General features: G+C 62.3%; 1 protein-coding gene across 1 annotated transcript in view; it reads left to right on the forward strand.

The window, feature by feature from the left end:
- The window catches only part of PLXND1 (plexin D1), a 49,104-nt gene that overhangs the window by 20,019 nt on the left and 11,002 nt on the right, over positions 1-18,083 (forward strand). Inside the window, exons 3-20 of the mRNA XM_019984142.2 lie at positions 72-203; positions 453-553; positions 637-766; positions 1,959-2,136; positions 2,295-2,403; positions 2,823-2,925; positions 7,582-7,686; positions 10,341-10,430; positions 10,630-10,723; positions 11,644-11,798; positions 12,607-12,758; positions 13,843-13,942; positions 14,038-14,177; positions 15,164-15,331; positions 15,436-15,526; positions 15,695-15,958; positions 16,133-16,282; positions 17,149-17,263. Coding sequence (XP_019839701.2) covers positions 72-203; positions 453-553; positions 637-766; positions 1,959-2,136; positions 2,295-2,403; positions 2,823-2,925; positions 7,582-7,686; positions 10,341-10,430; positions 10,630-10,723; positions 11,644-11,798; positions 12,607-12,758; positions 13,843-13,942; positions 14,038-14,177; positions 15,164-15,331; positions 15,436-15,526; positions 15,695-15,958; positions 16,133-16,282; positions 17,149-17,263 — 2,377 coding nt within the window. The remainder of the gene's footprint in view (positions 1-71; positions 204-452; positions 554-636; positions 767-1,958; positions 2,137-2,294; positions 2,404-2,822; positions 2,926-7,581; positions 7,687-10,340; positions 10,431-10,629; positions 10,724-11,643; positions 11,799-12,606; positions 12,759-13,842; positions 13,943-14,037; positions 14,178-15,163; positions 15,332-15,435; positions 15,527-15,694; positions 15,959-16,132; positions 16,283-17,148; positions 17,264-18,083) is intronic.

The raw sequence follows: 18,083 nt of genomic DNA on the forward strand, positions 1-18,083 counted from the left end.
CCTGCCCCTACCTGGGGACGCCTTCGTGGTGCCCCATCCCCTGACGGCCCCCCTCCTTCGCACCCCCCCAGATCAACCTGAACGAGAGCATGCAGGTGGTGAGCCGGAAGGTGGTGACGGTGGCCTACGGGGAGCCTGTGCACCACGTGATGCAGTTTGACCCCGCGGACCCCGGCTACCTGTATCTGATGACGTCCCACCAGGTGTGTCCGGGCCTCAGCCTGACGAGACCCCAGGATGTGCTGAGCCCCAGCCCCTCTTTGCCTCTGCACGAGAGCAGCTGCTCCTGCCAGAAGCATCGCCCCCTCCCTTCCGGCCTGCCGTGGCCTCTGCTGGGAAGGCTCATTCCCCGCCCCACCCCACGCCGTGACAGCCTCAGTTTCCCCAGCCTCTCCCGGCCCTCGCCTGGCTGCCCCTCCCCTGCTGAGCTGGGCCCCCGCCTCTGTCTGCAGATGGCCAGGGTGAAGGTCGCCGCGTGCGCCGCGCACACCACCTGCGGGGACTGCGTGGGCGCGGCCGACGCCTACTGCGGCTGGTGCGCCCTGGAGACGCGGTGAGGCCCCTGGGGCGCAGGCTGGGCCCGGGAGGCCGCGGGGGTGGGGGCGCCCTGGACCCTGACCTGCGCCGGCGCCCCAGGTGCACGCTGCAGCAAGACTGCGCCAACTCCAGCCAGCCGCACTTCTGGACCAGCGCCAGCGCGGGCCCCGGCCGCTGCCCCGCCATGACCGTCCTGCCGGCCGAGATCGACGTGCACCAGGAGTACCCGGTGAGTGCGGGGGGCCAGGACCCCAGCTCCGGGCTCAGGGGTGCGGGTGGAGAGCAGCCCTTCCCCTGGCACCCAGACCCGACAGGTGGAGCCTCCTGGGTGCGGCGCCCCAGGGACCTGGAGGCAGATAGTGACAGCAGTGCCTGGGTGCTCGTAACATCCCCGTCATACAGATGGGGAAACTGAGGCACAGAGCGGTAAAGTGACTTGCTCAAGATTATACAGTGAGGAAGTGCCCAAGCTGGGAGTTGAATTCAAGTAGCTGTCCCCCTGCCCCACAATCCATGTCCAGGAGTGCCTAGGCGTGCCGCAGCCGGCTCCCTGCTTACCTGTAGCAGACAGCCTCGGTGCAGGGGATTCCAGGGGGCAGGAGCTGAGAGACAGACAGGCTTGGGTGCCCCCCACTCCAGCCCTGCCCTCAGAGCCTTCTCTGGTGCAGACATCCTCATCTGTCACGTGATGGTTCTAATGACCGACAGGAGCTGGGGCTCCTGTGCTCCCCACTCCCCATCGTTACACATCACAGTCCTGCACTTACGCCCTCTGGTCAAGCAGGTGGTCCGGGGCTTTGTCCATCTGTTCATTCATTTATTCATTCATCAATAACAGTAGGTGTTATTGAGCTCCCACTCTGTGCCATGTACAGTCCTGGACTTGGGGAGACAGCAGTGAACAAGAGAGGCAAACCTCTGGTCCTCTAGGGGTGGACACACTCCCAGAGGAGAGAGTGGAAACAAAATAAGTGCTGTGGAGAAGAAGGAAGCAGAGCAGAGGACGGGGTGCAGAGCGAGCAGCTTGGTGGGGGGGTAGTATTGACATTTTACATCAGGTGGGGGGCTCACTGCAAGATGGCATCCGAGCAGCAATAGGAAGCCAGTGTGAGCATCTGGGCAGAGGGACCCACTAGTGCAAAGGCCCTGGGGTGGGAACAAGACTCATGATTTGAGTGTTAAGAGGCTGGCATCCAAGGTCCATGGGCCAGATTGTGCAGGGCCTCTGGCCCCTGTAGGGTGGTTGGTTTCACTTTGCAGAGGAGGAAACTGAGGCCCACGTAGGCTGCATCACCGGTGGCCCTGGAGTCAAAGCCACTGACCAACCTCTTCTCCCCAGGTTCCAGGGTGGGGGTGGGGCGGTGCGAGGCGTGGCCTTCCCCCACACCCTGCACCCCCAGCTAAGGGTCCCTGGCCTCCAGGGTATGATCCTGCAGATCTCGGGGAGCCTGCCCAGCCTCAGCGGCATGGAGATGGCCTGTGACTATGGCCACGGCATCCACACGGTGGCTCGGGTCCCGGGCCCAGCCTTTGGCCACCAGATCGCCTACTGCAACCTCCTGCCCAAGGATCAGTTCCCGCCTTTCCCGCCCCACCAAGGTAGGCACCTCATGGCCCGGGGTGCAGGGACAGCTGATGGGGGCCTTTGGATGGTGGACTCTCAGGCATGGGGGGTTCCGGATGGCACAGCCGCTGGTGTTGGTGGGCCCCCCGTGTCCCCTTGTCCTGCTCTCCCTGGACGCCCTGCTCTGTTCCAGACCACGTGACCGTCGAGATGTCGGTGAGGGTCCGGGGGCAGAACATCGTCCGGGCCAGCTTCACCATCTACGACTGCGGCCGGGTCGGGCAGGTGTACCCACACACAGCGTGAGTGGGGTGTCGGGGCTAGCTTCTGGGGTGGGCAGGAGGCTTTGCTCTCGGGGAAGCCCCCTCAAGAAAAATGATGGTGTCGCAGAGGCAGGCGGGACCCTTGGCTGTTCACCTGACGGCTCATTTGTGCAACAAACTCTCATCACCCAGCGTGCCCGGTGTCTGTGAGCACCCAGGCTAGTCGAGGCTGAGAAAAGTGCTTTGATTACGCTTAATTTAGTCCCCTGCTTGCCTATCTCCTCCTTGCATACCTCCTGCACTGGGGAGCTCGTTACCTTACAAAATGCCCAGCCGCGCTGGGCAGCTCTGATGTTGAGCAAGACCTCGTTTCACTGTGCTGGGCTGTGTCCCAGGTCCCCGCTGCTGGGCACAGGGGTGGGGAGCCAGGCAGCTGAGGGGAGGCCCCTGTCTTTCAGTTGCACCAGCTGCCTGTCGGCACAGTGGCCCTGTGTCTGGTGCGCTCAGCAGCACGCCTGTGTCTCCAACCAGTCTCGGTGTGAGGCCTCGCCAAATCCCACGGTAAGCCGGGCCCAGGGGTGCCCTCTGCCTCCACTGTTCCGTTGTTTTTTTTTTTTTTGACACGTTGAGAACATTTCCGTGTCATTACATTGTCTTTCTTGGCTCCAACTTTAACCGCCGCCGTGCTGGGCTTGTCGTCACAGTGCGTGTAACCAGTCCCTTTGCCATTCTCTTCTCCAGGGGATCTTCCCAACCCAGGGATTGAACTCGGGTCTCCTGCATTGCAGGCAGATTCTTCACCATCTGAGCCGCCAGGGAAGCCCCTCCAGTCCCCTGTTGGTGGACGTGCTGAGCGCGCCTTTTTCTTTTTTGCGTTCTGATACGTGCAGGGTATTGCGTGGCCTTGACTGTCCTCTGGAGACCAGTTCTTCAACGGGTATTCTGGGATGAAAGCCCATACTTTCAGCTCAGCTGACCCCCAGAAAGCCTGCACCTGTTTACACTTCCAGCCTTTTAGGACAAGGCGCCTTCCTGCACATCATACTCATTTTCAATTTTAGCTTCAACGTTTTCTGCGACCCTCATGGATCAGGGAGTACCAGGCTTGGGCCTTGAATTGGCCCCTCTTGTTGGCAGCCCATGTTCTCCCCGCTTCCCCAAGTCGGGCTGAGCCGAAAGACCCCAGCCTCCGTCTCCCACGGGCACTGGGCCCCAGGGCTGGGGATTGCTGTGGCTCTCACAGGGTGGAGAAAGCAAGTGACCTCTAAAGCCGCAGGTTCCCAGGTCCTCCTGTTCTGCCGGCCTGATGGTGCCCTGAGCTAGGGGACAGCATGCCATCAGTTACACGGGGCGGGCATGTTGGGGAGGGTAGGGGACGGGCAGAGACACAGGCCGAGGCACCATGTACCTTGCTGCCGGCGGGTTTGGGTGTGGTCACTTATGGGGTGGCCTCGTGTCTTCACCCAGAGAGCCGCTATGGCTGTTGCAGCCTTGTGCCAGGGACGACCAGACGGGACTCCTGAGACTGGTTGAGGTGGGACAGCTGGACTGCAGTGGGTTCCAGGGTGGGATGGCTGGACCGGGATGGTGCCAGGTCATATGCCAGCTTATCCCTCGTCAGGCCCGCCCGCTGGATCTTCCGTCTCGTATCAGGGCTGTGAAAGGCTCGGGGTGAGGTACCAGGTTCTCGCCTGCAGCTCATCTCTTCAGGAAAGGGGAGTTCCCACCCATTTTCCAGATGGCACAGTTGAGGTAGTCAGCGTAACCCCCAAAAGCCCTGGCTCCCAGCAGGGAGGTCACTGAGGCCCGTCCTGCATCCCTAGGAAGCAACCCTGGTGCCCGCTGGGGAAGCAGCCGATTAGACATGATTCTGCCCTCCCCATCATGAACGCAAGAGCCTGAGGCGTGAGTCGTGGCTGTGTGACCCCGGGCAGGCCGCCACACCTCTCTGTGCCCGTCTCCCTGTCTATGAAAGGGGGCCTGTCTCAAAGGGGGATCTGGAGCGACACCAGGTTCGTACCCGACACGCCATGGGTGGCCCCTCTGCTGGGAGGACTTCTCTGGGAGGGGAACCTCCTGCCAGGTTCCGGCAGATGCAGAGGAGCTCGCCAGCCTGGAGGTGTTTCTGGGGCAGTGCCCCCAGGGACACCCCTCCTCCCCGCCCCACCCCCCTGCCCCTAGGTCTGCAGGTCAGAGATGCGTTGGGGGTGCATAGAGGGCCTGTCTCAGAGGATTACGGTAGTCCACTGGGAGAAGAGGCCGCCCCCGCCTGGGCCTGGCCTGCTCCTTAATCCGGCGTTTAATTTAGAGCCAGTCTGTCGTTGGTCGTCTTGGAGGCCGCAGGGCTCAGGCCAGGCCGGGGAGGGGTCTCTGGGCAGGCGCGAGCCAGGGACTATGTCTCCTGACTTCCCGTTGCCTCATGGGCCCCAGAGGAAGGAAGTGGGGGGTACAGGATGCTGCAAGGAGGGCTGCAGCTTTTTTCCAAGGAGGGGAAGGGAGTGGAGAAGGCTGCTGCACCCGCCCCTTCCAGTTGTCCTGGAGGAGGTGGCTTCTGCAAGGCAGGGTGACCTTAGGCCTTAGAAGCGGCAAGGGTTTGGGCAGGTGCCGGGGTCAGGCTCCCTGGGTAGGGGGAACCTGGGTGGGAACCTCTACGAAGGTGGCTTCATTAGGAGCTGGTGGAGAAGTTGGTTGGCAGTGTATAGAAGGGGGGCAGGGCAACGCATAAAGGCAGGGAGGGAGCAGGTTGGGTGGGTTCAGCGGGGCCACTCAGTGCTCGGCCAGGTTGGGTCCCGAACTCTGAATCCTCGCACGTGGAAAGACCCTGGGGGAGTCTGTGAGCTCCAGTGCAGAGTCAGGTGCAGTCAGGCGAGGCTCCGCCTTGGATGCACGCGCTGGGCTGACATCTGGGCTTCCTGGGGCTCCCGCCTCGCTGTCCCCCCAGCTCCTGCTCTCCCGCCTTCACGGCTCTGCCCACGGCTCTGCCCAGAGTCGGGGCCGTGGTTTCCTGAGCCTGGAGGCTATTCTCTGGCCAAGGGGGAGAAGCCACTCAGCTTGTCTCCGAGGCTTGGATGGTTCAGCTTGGGATGGGACAGGAGGCCGCGGTGCTCTGCGAGCCGCTGGCCACGGCCCCAGTAGAGCCAGTCGGCCTGTGTGAGTGCAGAGTCCCAGGGGCGGCATCCCCTTCGGGCTCAGCTGGATCCCAGCATCACCAGGCCCTCCCCGCCCCTCCAGGTGGCCTCCGCGCTCCGGCAGGCCCTCCCCCTTGGCCGCAAGACGCCTTAGCAGCCCCGGGTGGGGTCCTGATCCCTGGCAATCCCAGGAGACCCTCCTTCTCGTTGGTTCTGCAGAATTTTTCCAGGGGAACTGGGTCACATCCACTCCCCGAACCAATCGCTGAGCCCAGGACAGGCCTGGGTGCCTGCCCATCCCTGGGGCTAGGGAGGAGGGTCAGTCCTCCCATACCACAGGCCTGGGGGGCGGGGAGATGCAGGCACACTTGGACCAGCTGTCCCCAGGGGAGATTAGCGACCCTCCGGGTGGTGCTGAAAGAGGGCAGAGGCGCACCCACACTCTCCCAGACTTGCCCACTCTGGAGAGTAGGTACAGGCATCCATGGTGGGTTATGAGGATCTAGGAGAGTAGGGCCCTCGGGGATGGTCCCACGTCGTTTCCTCTGGACCCGCACGCCTCCAGCCCCTGCTGGCCACCTCCCCTCGGCTGGGCCAGAGCCAGGGTCGCAGCCGCAGGGCCCCCGGCCAGCTGTGAAGCGGCCTGGCAGCGGCAGTGAAACCCGATTGGAAACATGTGGTTTCCATTCCCCGAAATTCCACGGGGCTTACACATGGGACGGCTCAGGACAGCAGCTCAAGGGAGGGACGGCCTTGCGTGTCACACAGCAAGCCGGACACCAGCTCCTGCCTTGCAGCCCTGCAGCGTTGGCCGGGCCGGGCGGCCTCCTTGGCCCCTATGGTCGGCAGCAGGCAGCGCTTCCGGGGAAACTCATCGTCTGGGCGCAGTGTCTGGCCTGGGGGTCAGCAGCAGGGTCTGCGCCAGTAGAGCCCACTGTGCTGCTCGCCCCGTACTGGGCACACCACTTTGTTTCTCTGTGCCTCGGTGTTCCAGTCTGTCAAGTGGGTATAACGGTGGTACCCACCTCACAGGGCGTTTGGGAGGAGGGTTTGGTGAATTAATACAGCACAGGGTGCTCAGAACTCTCCAGGTGCATGTGGAGGGCTGTGGGCGCCGGCCGCTAACCACTGTCGCTATCGTGGTCGCTGTTTATGACTGTGGTCAACGATAATAAGTGAAGCATTGGTGTCCCTCAAGCTCTGGTTTCATGCTGGGCCCCTGAGGTTCCCCTCAAGTAGCTCCTTGTCTGATTAACAATACTGAGAAAAGACCCTGGGTCCCAGTCTCTCACCTTGGTCCTCAATCTCAGGCCTCAGTCTCTGGCCCGAGAACCCGGGAAAGATTGAAGGAAGGAGGAGAAGGGGGTGGCAGAGGATGAGCTGGTTGGTTGGCATCATCTACTCAATGGACTTGAGTTGAGCAAACTCCGGGAAGTAGGGAGGGACAGGGAAGCCTGGCATGCCGCAGTTCCGGGGTCGCAGAGAGTCAGACACGACTGAGTGACTGAACAGCAGTGACTCCACACCCGACGTGGGAACGCGCATGCCCAGGCCTCCAGCTCAGGGCTCGTGATGCGTCCGGGCAGTGGGGAGGGGTGTGCAACCTCACACCCTGTTTCTCATGGGCCTCTCCGAAGTCTGTGGTTTCCTCTTTTGTGAATCATTCATCGTGTGTCCATCTGGAAACTGGAATTCCAGAGCTGGAGGGAGCCTCAGAAAGTGAGTGCAGTGCCTCATTTTACAACTGGGGAAAGATGAGGCCCAGAGCCGGGGAGCTCTCCCCGCAGAGGCTCTCCGTGGCATGGCCGTGCGGACTCGGTTCCACTGGGCAGGTTACCGCCTCTTTCCATGCCTCAGTCTCGTCTGTGAAATGGGGCCAATACACCTTCCCGCTCGTAGGATCAGGTCAGGTGGTGTGTGGGAGGTGGTGGATGCGGCTGTCGTTTTATTAGTAGCGTTTCCTCGCTGCATGGGCTGCCCAGCGCCTCCCCAGGGAGATGGGACTGCGCCGGCTGGCTGGGGTGGTCGTGAATCCCGTCTCCTCCAGAACGCCCCAGGTCAGCCCCGCTTCCTTGTGTTTTGACTGCAGAGCCCTCAGGAGTGCCCGCAGATCCTGCCCTCCGCCCTGGCCCCCATGCCCACTGGCGGCTCCCAGAGCATCCCGGTGCACCTGGCCAGCGCCGCCTTCTTCCAGGTAAGCGGGGGCGGGGCCCACCGCCCATGCTCTGCTTTTCCACTTATTTATTTATTTGGCTGCCTGGGTCTAAGTTGCAGCGTGCAGGATCTCTAGTTGCGGCACGTGGGATCTAGTTCCCTGACCAGGGATCAAACCCAGACCCCCTCCATTGGGAGCTCGGAGTCTTAGCCACTAGACCACCTGGGAAGTCCCGTGCTTTGGTTTTCTTCCTCTGAGTTTCTGGGCTCTGTTGGAGAAAGCCCTGCCCTGGTTGCACGGAGGTAGGGGGAAGGAAGGTGGGTGGTGGGCACAGGCCTTGGGGACAGCCAGCTACCCCTAGCTCCTGCAGGAAAGGAGGGTCTGGCCGGGACCCCCAGACCCTCTCCCCTGTCACGCCCCCCAACAGGCCCAGCCCCTGCCCAGTGCTGCAGCCCGTGGGTGACTATCCATGTGCACCCTGCCCTGCCCCTAGGCTGGGTTGTGACCCTGGACATACCCCCCACCCCCTAGTTTGAGGCCGACACATCTTCCCTGGAAAATGGCCTGAGACCCCCTTGGCCGCCCCATCCCCATCGTCCCGGTAGGGAAAGCAGGAGGGGAACAGACGCCTCCAGGGACATGGCATCGGGCTAGACTCGCACCCTAGCCCTGGACTCCTTGTCCAGTGCTCTCCCCCGCCCACCAGCCTTCCCTGCCTGCGCACCACCCCACCACCCACCACCCACCCATCTGGGCTGGGGGAACGGAGGCCGCCCCTTGCTGGGTCTCTCCTGGAGGAGCATCCTGGGTGGGAAGTGTTGACGAGTCCTGGACGCCTGCCAGCCACCCCCTCCCCAGCTCTCGGGGACTCACCATCTGTCGCTTCACCGGGGGAGCTGAGGCCCTTGACGACTTGTCACACGTGGGGGCCACGTGCCGGGGAGCCTCGTCATGGCAGGGGATGCTGCCCTGTGAAGGGCTGGGGGGGCTGTGCCCTTGGTCCTGGGGCTGGGGGGGGCCGTGCCCTCAGTCCTGGGGCTCCTCCCTGCGGTGGTTAGGGCAGAGCTTCTGGGGCATTCGGAGGGGGGAAAGGCCATGCTGCTCCCCTGGGCTTCCGGAGCCTGGGTCAGGGAGGCCCAGGGCTTGAGTGTGGGTCCTGCCTCCTGCTTTTGAGCAGAGTGTAATTGGGGGGCCCCCGTCTGCCTTCCTGGGGCCTCAGTGATCCTGGCCCGCCTTCCCCTGGGCCTGCTTCTGACTCTGCCTGGGCTCTGCAGCAGCCCAATTCACAGAGCTCACACCCGGCAGAACCCCAGACAGGCTGGCCGGCTGCTGTGAGCCCAGGGGCTCAGGAGACCCAGCTCAGCGTGGCAGGGATACAGGAGTTCTCAGCCTGTCAACAGCCACTTCCCTGTGTTAGTTTCGTAGTGAAGCGGGGAGGGGGCAGGGCCAGGGGGTGGCCGACCTGCTTTCTCCTCAGGGTAACACATCTACCAACGACAGGGACATAAACAGGAAGTCCTGCCACGCGGCTGGCCTAGCCCTCTTGAAACCTGGGTTTGTTCACTCAGCAAATATTTACTGATGGCTGCTCCCGGGGGGCCTGTGCTGGGCTGAGGGCAAGATGGCATTGGGGAATTGGCCCTGTTTATTTCTCCCTGCCGCCCCCAGCAAAGCATTTATTGAGCACTTCCTGTGTACTGATCTCAGCCAGCATATATTTGGCGCCCACAGTGTACAACCCACTAAAGACACATGGTGTCCAGTTTCCTTAGAGTCCTGCAGAGTAGGGGAGTCTCTTTCCTTTGCCAAGTTTAGAGACCCACACAGCTCAGAAGAGGAGCCACCTGCACAGAGTCACACAGCTAGGAGGTCGCAGAGGTGGACTTCGGACCTGAGTGGGCCTGTGTTAAGGTTGAGCCTGAGCTCTTTCAACTGCCATCTTCCTGGAGGTGTCAGAGGGCCCAAAAACCCAGCCCCGCCACCTCCTCCCCAGTGGGTGGAGAGACAGGTGTAGACAGAGCCTGGGCAGAGGATAGGGGAGGTCCTTGGTATGCAGGGTCGGGGAAGGCTGTCGGAGCTTAATGAAGCCCCCCAGCACACACCCTAATATTCATTGCCAAATGGATGGATGCTCAAGTGAGGGGTGTCCCCGTGATTTGGGTGAGGGGCGGTCTGGGAGCCTTTGTTGGAACATGGGACATTTCAGCTGGATTTTGAAGGCTGTGTTGAGGTTTGCTGGGAGGGAAGCATGGACTTGGACAAAGGCTGAGGGCAGGACGGCGTGTGCATTGCTGACCCGCGTCCTGTGTGACCTGATCCCAGGCCGTGGGGGTTTTGAGGCTGCAGGGCAGGCGGAGTCTCCTGGGATGAACCTTGTAAGTGTCGGTCGTGCGGAAAAGTCGCGGCTTTACCAGCGGAGTGAAAGGCCCCGGGGTGAGGCCGCTGGAAGCTGTCGGTGAGGTTTTCGGAGGTGTGAGAGCGTCAGGCCGGAGTTCTGGGTGTTCGTGTGTACCCCCCACCCCACGCCCGCCCCCGCCTCTGTCAGATGTTGGGCCAGGAAGGAACGTTCTGGAGGAGACGCAGTTCAGGGAGAGAGCCCCCGCCTGCGCCTCGAGACAGCAGTCTCTGGCGTCCTGAAGAAGGTGGGGGGCGGTGGGTGCTGCTTGGATGCCCCTGACCCCTGTGTCCCGCAGGGTGCAGCCCTGGAGTGTAGCTTCGGTCTGGAGGAGACCTTCGAGGCTGTGTGGGTGAACGAATCAGCTGTACGCTGCAAACACGTGGTGGTGAGCGGCGGGGCTTCAGGGCGGAGGGGAAGGGCAGGCCGGCCCGAGTCCAGATACATGCACGCCTTCCTTTCTGCCTCCGCTTTTTGGTCCCCTTGCCCCCAGTGGCCCTGCCCTCGTCTCTCCCCTGATGTGCCTTCCCCCCAACAGAGACCCAGACAGCGTCCACACCCATCACGCATTTCCCCATCTTTTGCAGCTGCACACGACCCAGAAGAGCCAGGTATTTCCACTCAGCCTCCAGCTGAAGGGGCGACCGGCCCGGTTCCTGGACAGCCCTGACCCCATGACAGGTAGGAGGTGCCCCCCAGCCTCCCATGGCCGCAGCCTTGGGGGGCTCCATCCAGTGCTCGGGTATCCCCCCACCACTCCCCAACACACGCTGTCTCTCAGGTCCCAGCCCCGCCTCTGCCGGCCTGCTCACTTCGCACCTCACTGTGGAGCCGCTCCTCTGGGCTGGCACCACACCCTCGGGGCGTCCGCATGCCCGTGGCTCTGCCCCCCCAGCACTCACCTGCCCTTTCTCAGCCTCAGGGTCCTCCCGTGAGGCACAGGCCCGGTTGCAGAGGCAGGGGCGAGGGTTTGCTGAGACAATACATGCAGGGCCCTGCAGGGCTGTCTGGGACACAGTCTGCGCCCCTAGATGGTGGGGGGTGGCCGTGCTCTTATTACACGTGTCGAATCAACTCTCCAAGGGCCTGTTTAGCAGGAGGGGGGGCCTGTGCACATCCACCCCATACCCTGCCCCGCTTCTGTACTATAAGGTCCCAGACAGAAGCCCCAGAACCAGCTTGTATGCCCGGGGAACCCACCCTGCGCTCCTTCCTGAGCCCATCTGAGAGCCTGAGGCTTGCACAGCCCGCATTGCTCAGTGGTTCCCTAGCATCCCAGAGCTCCGCTGGGGGCTCAGGAGACCCACTCGGGCCTAGCTGTGACTCCAGCTCTCCCACTCACAGGCTGTGTTACCTTGGGCAAGTCACTCTGCCTCTCTGAGCCTCATCTCTTTATCTGTCAAGTGGGGCTGATAAACAGCTCCCACTGGATAGGATCTCTGTGCGGATGACTGTTAACGGGGCTGTGGCTGCACTGTGCTTATTATTAGCAGCCCCCTGGGGTGGCGCTGGGGGTTGGAGAAGGTACTAAGAGCTTCCTGGGCCCTGACTCTTAAGAAGCAGGACCCAGCTGAGCTGGGCCGGCTCCGTGTCTCCCGCAGTGGAGGTCTACAACTGCGCCGTGGGCAGCCCCGACTGCTCCCAGTGCCTGGGCCGCGAGGATCTGGGCCACCTGTGTGTGTGGAGCGACGGCTGCCGCCCGCGGGGCACCCTGCAGCCCACGCCTGGCACCTGCCCCGCCCCCGAGATCCGAGCGGTAAGCACTCCACCACCCAATACCCCCGCCTCGGAGACCCGTCACACCCACACACCTGAATGTGCACACACACAGCGCCCCACACGGGCTCAGGGACCCGCAGCTCACGTGTTTGCACACACCCGGGCCCCCACACGCTGTGTCACCCACTGAGCACCCACTGGGTGCCAGTTCCCCCCTGTCGCCCCATCCTGGGGCTGGAGACACAGCAGTGAACACACACATGCCTGTCTTCACGGAGCTCATGGTTCAGTTGGGGTTGGGGGACAGCAATCAGAAAGGAGACGATTTGCATAGAGAAGGTGGTGAGGGCTGCGAACGAGCCGGGCACGGGGGGTGTGTTGGAGTCTGGGGTGGAAGAGAGGCTGGGGTCGAGTGTCTTTATAGCGAGGTCCGGGAACCCTTGCTGATAAGGGGAAAACTGGGGTAACCCATGAACCTCATTTTCAATTAAGAAAAAGTCTCAGGGAAGGGTTCTGTTTGCCTTAGCCTGGTTCACCTGCCCGTCCCAGGCCCAGCTGGCTCTGCCTGGGATTTAGGGTCACGTGGTCAGACATGGGTTCCCATGGCCACGGGGACTGGACCTCAGCATCCCCAGGAGACGCTCCTCCAATAGCACTGGCTCTGTACCTGCGCACTGGTGTCCCCGAGGCAGGCTGCGTGTCTCACACACACGTCCCCACTGGCAGCCCTGGTGACCTGCCAGCGCTTTCAGAGCCTCCCCTGAGTGGCGGGTCTGCTTTGCCCTACCTCCCCGGACACCCCAGCCTCAGAGCCCCATCCTCCTGTCTCTCTGATCGCCTGGCAGATTGAGCCCTTGAGCGGCCCCTTGGACGGCGGGACCCAGCTGACCATCCGCGGCAGGAACCTGGGCCGGCGGTTCAGCGACGTGGCCCACGGCGTGTGGATCGGCGGCGTGGCCTGTGAGCCGCTGGCCGACAGATACACAGTGTCGGAGGAGTGAGTGGAGGGTGGTCCCGGGGGCCCTTCAGTGACCTGCAGCTCCCAACCACCTGGAAGTGCCAGCTGCTCCTCTGCTCTCTCCTCACCCCCCCTACCCTCTCCTCTGCCCTCGACCACTCCGCCATCCCTGGATCCCTTCTGCTCCCCAGAAGTCACTCACTCCCAGGTCTCCCAGACTTTGCTCAGACCATTCCTGCCATGTGTCCTGTCCTTCCCTGCTTCACCACTCCAGAGCCTTCTCCCCTGGGAAGCCCTCCCAGGTTCCCCTGAGCAGCCCTGCTTCCACAGAAGCCTTGCTCTGATGGAAAAAATTGCTGTTAGGAAAGTGCAGGTCTGCTGGTGTGTGCAGAGACCTGGGGCCTGCAGCCGTGGGGCCCGGCCCAGACGGGCTCAAGGAAGCGTAATGGGCAGGGACTGAGCTCGGTTTCCTTTCCAGAGGCCGTAAGCCAGGCTTGCAGATAAGGGCATCAGTCCCCCAGCCCAGCAGATGTTCTCATGGTTGGAGAACTTTCAAATATCCCCTTGGGCTTCCCTGGTGGCGCAGCGGTAAAGAAGCCGCCTGCCAATGCAGGAGACATGGGTTCAATCCCTGGGTCAGGAAGATCCCCTGGAGGAAGAAATGGCAACCCACTGTAGTATGCTTGCCTGGAGAATCCCATGGACAGAGGAGCCTGGGAGGCTACAGTCCATGGGGTTCCAGAGTCAGATATGACTTAGCGACTAAACGATGACAGAAGACCATCTATCCAATCCGGTCTACTAGTCGCAGAACTGTGGTAGACTCGGGGAGGGCAGTCCCGGAGAGGAGCTGGGCACCAGGGTGATACCTGGGAACTCAGTGGCTGTTCTCCAGCTGACCGGGAATTGTTTCAGGATTTTGACAAGGGTGACGCCGGCGGGTGTCGTGGCCCAGGTGCCAGTCCCAGCTGAGTCGGGGGTGGGGGGCTGAGTGTAAGGAGGCGGGGCTCACACGTCCTGGGAGTCGAGGCGGGGCATTGTTCGAGGAAGAAGCCAAGGGGCGCCTGCCTGGCCCCCAGGCCCCACCGGCTGCTCCTTGACCAGACTCGCCTCCCCGACCCAGGATCGTGTGCGCCACAGGCCCAGCCCCAGAGGCGTTCTCGGACGTGGTGACGGTGAACGCCTCCAAGGAAGGCAGGTCTCGGGAGCGCTTCTCCTACGTGGTAAGGGAATGCAGCCTGCCCCTGCCCCTGCCCCCACCCTACCAGGCTCGTCCCGAGCTGGCCTGGGGCCTGACGGCCTGCCTTCTTCCCCACAGCTGCCCCTGGTCCACTCCCTGGAGCCCGCCATGGGCCCCAAAGCAGGGGGCACCAGGATCACCATCCACGGGAGTGAGCTCCACGTGGGCTCCGAGCTCCAGGTCCTGGTGAATAACACGGAGCCCTGCACAGAGTTGCTGTAAGTCCCTGTCTGGGGGGGCTGAGCATCGCCGGGGACGTCACTGGCTGTGTCCCCTGGCCAGGCCCCTTCCTCTTTCTCAGCCTCAGGGTTCTCACCCAGTAAAGACAGTACCTGTGAGTTGTGGGGAGTATTGTGCCCTTCATAAGTGACCTTAACTGCAGTGAAAATGGTGACGATTGTGCATTGTCTCAGACCTGTCGCCGGCCCAGGGGTGTGGCCAGAGGCAGGGGCGTGGTCCAGAACCTCTCCGTGAAATGCCCGTCTGCATTATGCACTTACGGATAAGGCAGTGGTACCCCACTCCAGTACTCTTGCTAGAAAATCCCATGGATGGAGGAGCCTTGTAGGCTGCAGTCCATGGGGTTGCTAAGAGTTGGATACGACTGAATGACTTCAATTTCTGAGTGACTTCACTTTCACTTTTCACTTTCATACAGTGGAGAAGGAAATGGCAACCCGCTCCAGTATTCTTGCCTGCAGAATCCCAGGGACGGGGGAGCCTGGTGGGCTGCCGTCTATGGGGTCGCACAGAGTCGACACGACTGAAGTGAATTAGCATCAGCATTATGCACTTAATGTGTACCAGGTCCCACTGATGGGCACGCGATGAGCCCCACTCTCTTGGCCCCCAGGGGACCGCAGTCTCTCGGGAACTAGGAACATCCAGTGGGGTTGGGGTTGGGTTTGGGAGGAGCGTGGGCTTTCAGGGCTGTAGGGGCTAGAGCCCTCGCAGGGGCGGAAGCTGGGAGAGTATCTCTGGGGAGGCTTCTTGGAGGAGGTGGGACGGGGCGGGGTCAGAGAGGAGAAGGGAAGGTGTCCAGGGTGGGATGGCCAGTCGGAGCGCAGGTGCGGCAGTGGGAACCCGGAAACGGTGTCTGTGTGAGGCGGGGCCGGCGGGTGGATGGCTGGGGCCATGGGGTGACGGGCAGGGGCGGCGGCAGGAGGCGGGTCCGTGCTGATGAGGCCTGCTGCTCCTCCCACAGGCGCTCAGACGCCAGCATCGCCTGCACGGTGCCGGGGGGCACGCTGCCGGCCATGGTGCCCGTGTGCGTGCGCTTCGAGCAGCGGGGCTGCGTGCGCGGCGGCCTCAGCTTCCAGTACATGCCGAACCCGGTCATCACGGCCATCAGCCCCCACCGCAGCCACGTCAGGTGAGACCTGGGCGCCGCCCTCCGGCCAGGGCACGCCCCGGGGCTGCTCGTGGGCTCACCGGGCTTGCTGTCCACCCCCCCACCCCTCACCCCTCACCCTGCAGTGGCGGCAGGACCATCACAGTGGCCGGCGAGCGCTTCCACATGGTGCAGAAGGTGTCCATGGCCGTGCACCACATCGGCCGTGAGCCCACGGTGAGGGCGGGGCCCTGGCGGGCAGGGTGGTCACGGCCCCTGGCTGATCACGCCTCCCCGTGCCGCGTCTTCTCATCTTTGCCCCCCCCTCTCTCTCTCTCTCCTTCCATGTTTACCCCCTGACTGTCCACCACATCCCCCACTTTGGCCCCCGTGGCCCCCCTCCAGCTCTGCAAGGTCCTCAACTCCACCCTCATCACCTGCCCGTCGCCCGGGGCTCTAAGCAACGCCTCGGCCCCCGTGGACTTCTTCCTCAACGGCCGGGTCTACGCAGATGAGGCGGCGGTGGCCGAGGAGCTGCTGGAGCCCGAGGAGGCCCAGCGGGGCAGCCAGTTCCGCCTGGATTACCTCCCTGACCCACAGTTCTCCACGGCCAAGCGGGAGAAGTGGATCAAGCACCACCCTGGGGAGCCCCTCACCCTGGTGATCCACGTGGGTGCCGGCGGTGGCGGGCAGGGGGGACCTAAGCATATCAGGCACGGGGCAGGGAGGTGGGGCCTGAGCGGATCCACGTGAGGGCCGGTGGGTGCGGGTGGGGTGGGGGGGGGCGTGAGCAGATCGAGCTCCGCCCCTGGACCCTGGTGAGCACCCCCTCTGCTCCCACAGAAGGAGCAGGACGGGCTGGGGCTCGAAAGCCACGAGTACCGCGTCAAGATCGGCCAGGTGGCCTGCGACATCCAGATTGTCTCCGAGAGAGTCATCCACTGCTCCGTCAATGAGTCCCTGGGCACGGCGGAGGGGCAGCTGCCCATCACAGTGAGCGGACTGGGCACCGGAGGCAGGGGTGGTCCCCCCAGTCCTGCCCACAAGGCCCGATCACCTGCCTCGCCATCCGGGGCGTCTCAGCTGAGCACCTTCACGCTCAGGAACTCAGACAGTGGAGGAAAGCAGGGCTTTAGGTCCCCACTGGGCAGATGAGGAAACTCGAGGACTGAGTGACCTGTTAAGGTTCCGTGACTGGCCCCCAGCTGGGCCCAATGGGCTGGATTCTCAGAGGCCATGAGAGGGGGTCTCTGTTCTGCCTGGTGGCATACCCAGAGTCTGGGCCGCCAGTCACCAGGCACAGTCACAGAGGGAGGGAAGCAGGAGAGGTGGGGAGAAGGCCCGGAAAGTGGGGGTCTCTTCTGCACTGTACCTGCTTGCATGCCTCCCGGGATGGGGAGCTCACCCCCTTTCTGGCAGCACACACACCCCACGATGGCTGTGAACTGCAGAAGCTGCCTTTCACCTGCACCCCGGTCCCAGTTCTGTAGTCTGAGTCCTAAGAACTCATTTGTTTTCCTGTCCTCGGGCAGCCCAGCAGATACTTCAGTTCACAGGCCAGGCTCTGGGAACTGCCCATAGTCATCACAGAACTAGTAATCACACTTCCCTGTATTTCTTGAGTCACCCGTTCCGTGCCAGGCCCAGGACTAAGGGCTTGACAAGTGTCATCTCTTGTAGCCCTCACAGCGTCCCCAGGAGGCGGGTGGGGTTATCTCTTCTATTGATACTTGGGACATCTGAGGCTCAGAGAGGTTAGCTGACTTGCTCCAGGCCATACAGCCAGTGAGGAGAAGAGCCAGAGCGCATGTCCAGGGAAGCTACCGCTCCCTCACCACACGCCCCCGCCACCCCGACAGATCCAGGTAGGGAACTTCAACCAGACCATCGCCACGCTGCAGCTGGGGGGCAGCGAGACCGCCATCATCGTGTCCATCGTCATCTGCAGTGTCCTGCTGCTGCTCTCCGTGGTCGGTAAGGAGCCCCCCTCAGCCTCGTGATGCCTCGCGGGGCAGACCTGCCCACCTCAGCCCCCTCTGAAGATCGGTGGGTAGGACAGAGGTATAATGGGCCGGGCACACTGAACAAAGGTGTGGAGCTGGGAGCGGGTCAGGCGCTCAGAGCAGGGTGAGGAGGGCGTCCCAGCGACGGTACAAAGTGTGCAGTACGGGCGCTGTGGAGAGGTGTGCCGGCCCGGGCCCTGAGCGCCAGGCAGAGGGACTTGGAACCGTGCTCTGTGGGCTGTAGGGCTACTGAAGCTACTTCTGAGAGGGCTGCTCGGGGAGATGACCCTACGCATTAGGTAGGCTATACCCCTGTTAAAATAATGGTCACAAAAGTATGATATTCAGTGTCGCAGGGCAGTTGGAGCCCTCGTACACTGCTGGTGGGAATTTAACTGGTGCCGCTGCTATGGCAAACTCGCCACCAATTTCCTCGAAAGGTTAGTGTTCCTGCATGACCCAGCAGCTCCCTACTCTGGGCATCTGCCCTGGAGAAAGAGAACCCTCGTCAACACCAGCCCCTGTGCACCACGGTTCACAGTAGCAACTGCCCAAAATGCCCATCCGCTGATGAATGGACAAAGAAAATGTGGTTTAGCCATATGGGGAATAGTATTAAGTCATACAAAGGAGGGAAGTTCTCACACGTACTTCAGTGTGGGTGACCCTTGACATCGTGGTAAGTGAAAGATGCCGGATATAAAAGGCTACCTCTTGTTTGGTCCCACTTATATAAAATGTCCAGAACAGGTAAATCAAAAAACACAAGGCAAATTAGTGGTTCCTAGAGG

The sequence above is a fragment of the Bos indicus genome, chromosome 22 (genome assembly GCF_029378745.1).
Source record: "Bos indicus isolate NIAB-ARS_2022 breed Sahiwal x Tharparkar chromosome 22, NIAB-ARS_B.indTharparkar_mat_pri_1.0, whole genome shotgun sequence".
NCBI classification, from domain to species: domain Eukaryota; kingdom Metazoa; phylum Chordata; class Mammalia; order Artiodactyla; family Bovidae; genus Bos; species Bos indicus.